General features: G+C 66.4%; 1 protein-coding gene across 1 annotated transcript; it reads left to right on the top strand.

The window, feature by feature from the left end:
- Window positions 1–1,888: 1,888 nt before the first annotated feature.
- Window positions 1,889–2,368, top strand: MNEG_16280 (hypothetical protein; the record flags this gene model as incomplete). The annotated part of the gene is made up of 2 exons (XM_014035250.1): window positions 1,889–2,067; window positions 2,359–2,368. 2 exons carry the CDS (start codon window positions 1,889–1,891, stop codon window positions 2,366–2,368), a joined length of 189 nt encoding a protein of 62 aa, XP_013890704.1.
- Window positions 2,369–2,428: the final 60 nt, after the last annotated feature.

Raw genomic sequence — 2,428 nt, 5'->3', positions numbered from 1 at the left:
GGCGCGGGCCGCCGCGCGACGCGGCGCCGGCTTCGGCGCCGGCCGGGGGCCGCGGTGGGGGCCGTGGGCCGGCCGCCAACATCAACGTGGCCGACGACTCGGCCTTCCCGGCCCTGGCTTAAGCGGCCCCGGTTGCGCGGGACGGCCCGAGCCCCCGCGCGGCGGCGAGCCGCGTCAGCCTCCGTGGGGCCGGCGCTTTGCTGGCACGCGGGGCGGCGGTGGCGCATGATCGGCGGACGACAAATGACGTGCGCCCAGCAAAAAGTCGGCACCAGGCCTAGGCGGGCAGGTGCCGCCGAGGTCAACAATACAGCAGCAGCACACAACAGCAGCAGCAGCACCCAGCAGCAGCAGCAGCAGCAGCACGAGCCACAAGAGCAGTGGCGCAGCAGTGAGGACGCGAGCCTGGGCAGTGGCGGCACTCCCTTCCGGCGGCGCTGTCGATGGTTCTTCGCAGTCGCAGCGACCCCTTTCGGTGTGCAGCGCCCAGGCACTCCCGCGGGGCCGCTAGGCGCCGGCGCTGCGCGCATCGGCGCAACAGCAGCGGCGCAGCGCATGGCTGCCAACATGCGCGCTCTTGTGCGCACCAGCCGTGGGTGTGCTCGGTCCCAGGGGCTGGGGCCGCGGGCGCCGCGGCCATTTTCAGATACCAAGGTTACCTGCGTGTGTTTGTGTCCCATTGTGGGCATCTCGTCGTGCGTCGCGTGTACGTACCCTGTGCGCGGTGATCAGTGCTGGCGGCATGGTGCAGAGGGCGCACGACGCCCCCGGCGCTGCCGGCCTGGGTCTGTCGCTGTCGGTGTATCCCGTATGTTTTGGGGGGCCTGGCGCCTCCTGCCTGGGGGTCTTTCTTCTGGCATGTTTTTGCTTTCACGGCCGCGCCGCCATGGCATGCGGCCCTAGTCTTCGCCATTTTTCCTGTGTTGGTGCACTTAGCGTGCCGCCAACGCGGCCCCCTGGACGCTCTGTAGCGGGGCCCAGCAACGCCGCCAATCTGAAGTGCGGCCACGCCTTCCCGCTTGCCTGCCCACCTTCAACCGGGTCGGGGAGCGGGGCAGGCGCCCTGCACCTCCCCTGTACAGACGGGAGCTCAAGGGGGTGACGGCGCGCTCGGGGGTGGAAATTGGTAGGGTGTGGTGGAATGCGGGCTGACTGAACCCGACTCGCAAGTTGTCACGACGGCCTCCTTGTGACTGGATGGCCTCCTCCCGCGCAACGATGCCGCGCTCTATACTTGTAACGCACTGGCTGGCGATGATGGCGGTGATATGCATAAAGCATCCTCCTGATCCGTGTGCTGGCCTTCGCTTCGCAGCCAAATTCTGGTGTGGCGAGGGCACCTGACCACGCCCAGGAGGTGCCAGGTGTCACCAGATGACCCTAGGCTGCGACACGCACACTAAAATTTATTCCGACCGCATTGTCAGCAAAGCGCCAAGTGCATCAAATACCTGCAAACACGCCGGTTGTACGGAGTGCTGCAATCATCTCTACATCTCAGCTCTCAGATCACGGGTTTTTTCCTGCTTGCTCCCACTAGCCGCAATCGCGTTAATTTGGAGATAGTACAGAGGCCGGGGGAGCTCAGTAGATCCTGGATCGCAAACCGGCCCCTGCGAGCAAGGTATGTATTGTAAAACATTAGTCAGGGCATATAGGACTCGTGTGTGTGTACCATCTAGGCCTGGATGGTGGTGGGCTCTCCAGTACAAGAAATCGGTCCTGCAGCTGCAGCACCAGCAGCAACTGCATCGCGCGCACCCAGCCGCAATCGCACCGACACCTGCCTCGCAGAAATAGCGCCCGCCGAACCCAGCAGCAGCAGCATCAGCGGCGGCGCCCCCACAACAGAGGCGGAGGCCCCGCCTTGCCTCGCCCAGCACACGCCATGTCGGCCCCCGAGGACCAGACAGGCCTGATGTGGAGCGACCCCGCGTGGCCCTGGCGCCCGCTCAACCGCTCCACGGCGCTGCAGTACTTTGAGCACAGCCCGTTCTACGACCCCAACAGCAACAACGCGGCGGCGCGCGCGCAGAACCTCGACCCCTCCAACGAAGCCGTGCTCCGGTGCGCCCGTTGCTGTGTGTGCCGGGGGGGTGGGGAAGGGCTTGTGCGGCGCAGCACGCCACAAAGCCAGAGGAACCGGCCGGCAGACCGCTGCTTACAAGAAGCGGCGCGACGCGTGAGCTCATTTCTCGCTGCATTGACGACGCGGGCGACGGCACGGCAGCAGCCTTCACCCCCTGGCCACGCGTCGGGGCAACCCGGCCCCAATACGCACCGCACGGCACACGCGTCACGCCTTTCCTTCCCCTGTCATCCGCCAAACGCATCACTCCCTCAGAGCCCTGCCCCCAGACCGGCCTGAATTTGTGCTGGCGGAAGTCCAGGAGCCGCACCTCTTCGCCGTCAGGAGGCAGCTGCGCGC

The sequence above is a fragment of the Monoraphidium neglectum genome (assembly GCF_000611645.1).
Source record: "Monoraphidium neglectum strain SAG 48.87 unplaced genomic scaffold scaffold06196, whole genome shotgun sequence".
Classification (NCBI taxonomy): domain Eukaryota; kingdom Viridiplantae; phylum Chlorophyta; class Chlorophyceae; order Sphaeropleales; family Selenastraceae; genus Monoraphidium; species Monoraphidium neglectum.
The sequence above is the reverse complement of the archived record's forward strand: the minus strand, read 5'-3'. Positions and strand labels throughout refer to the sequence as shown.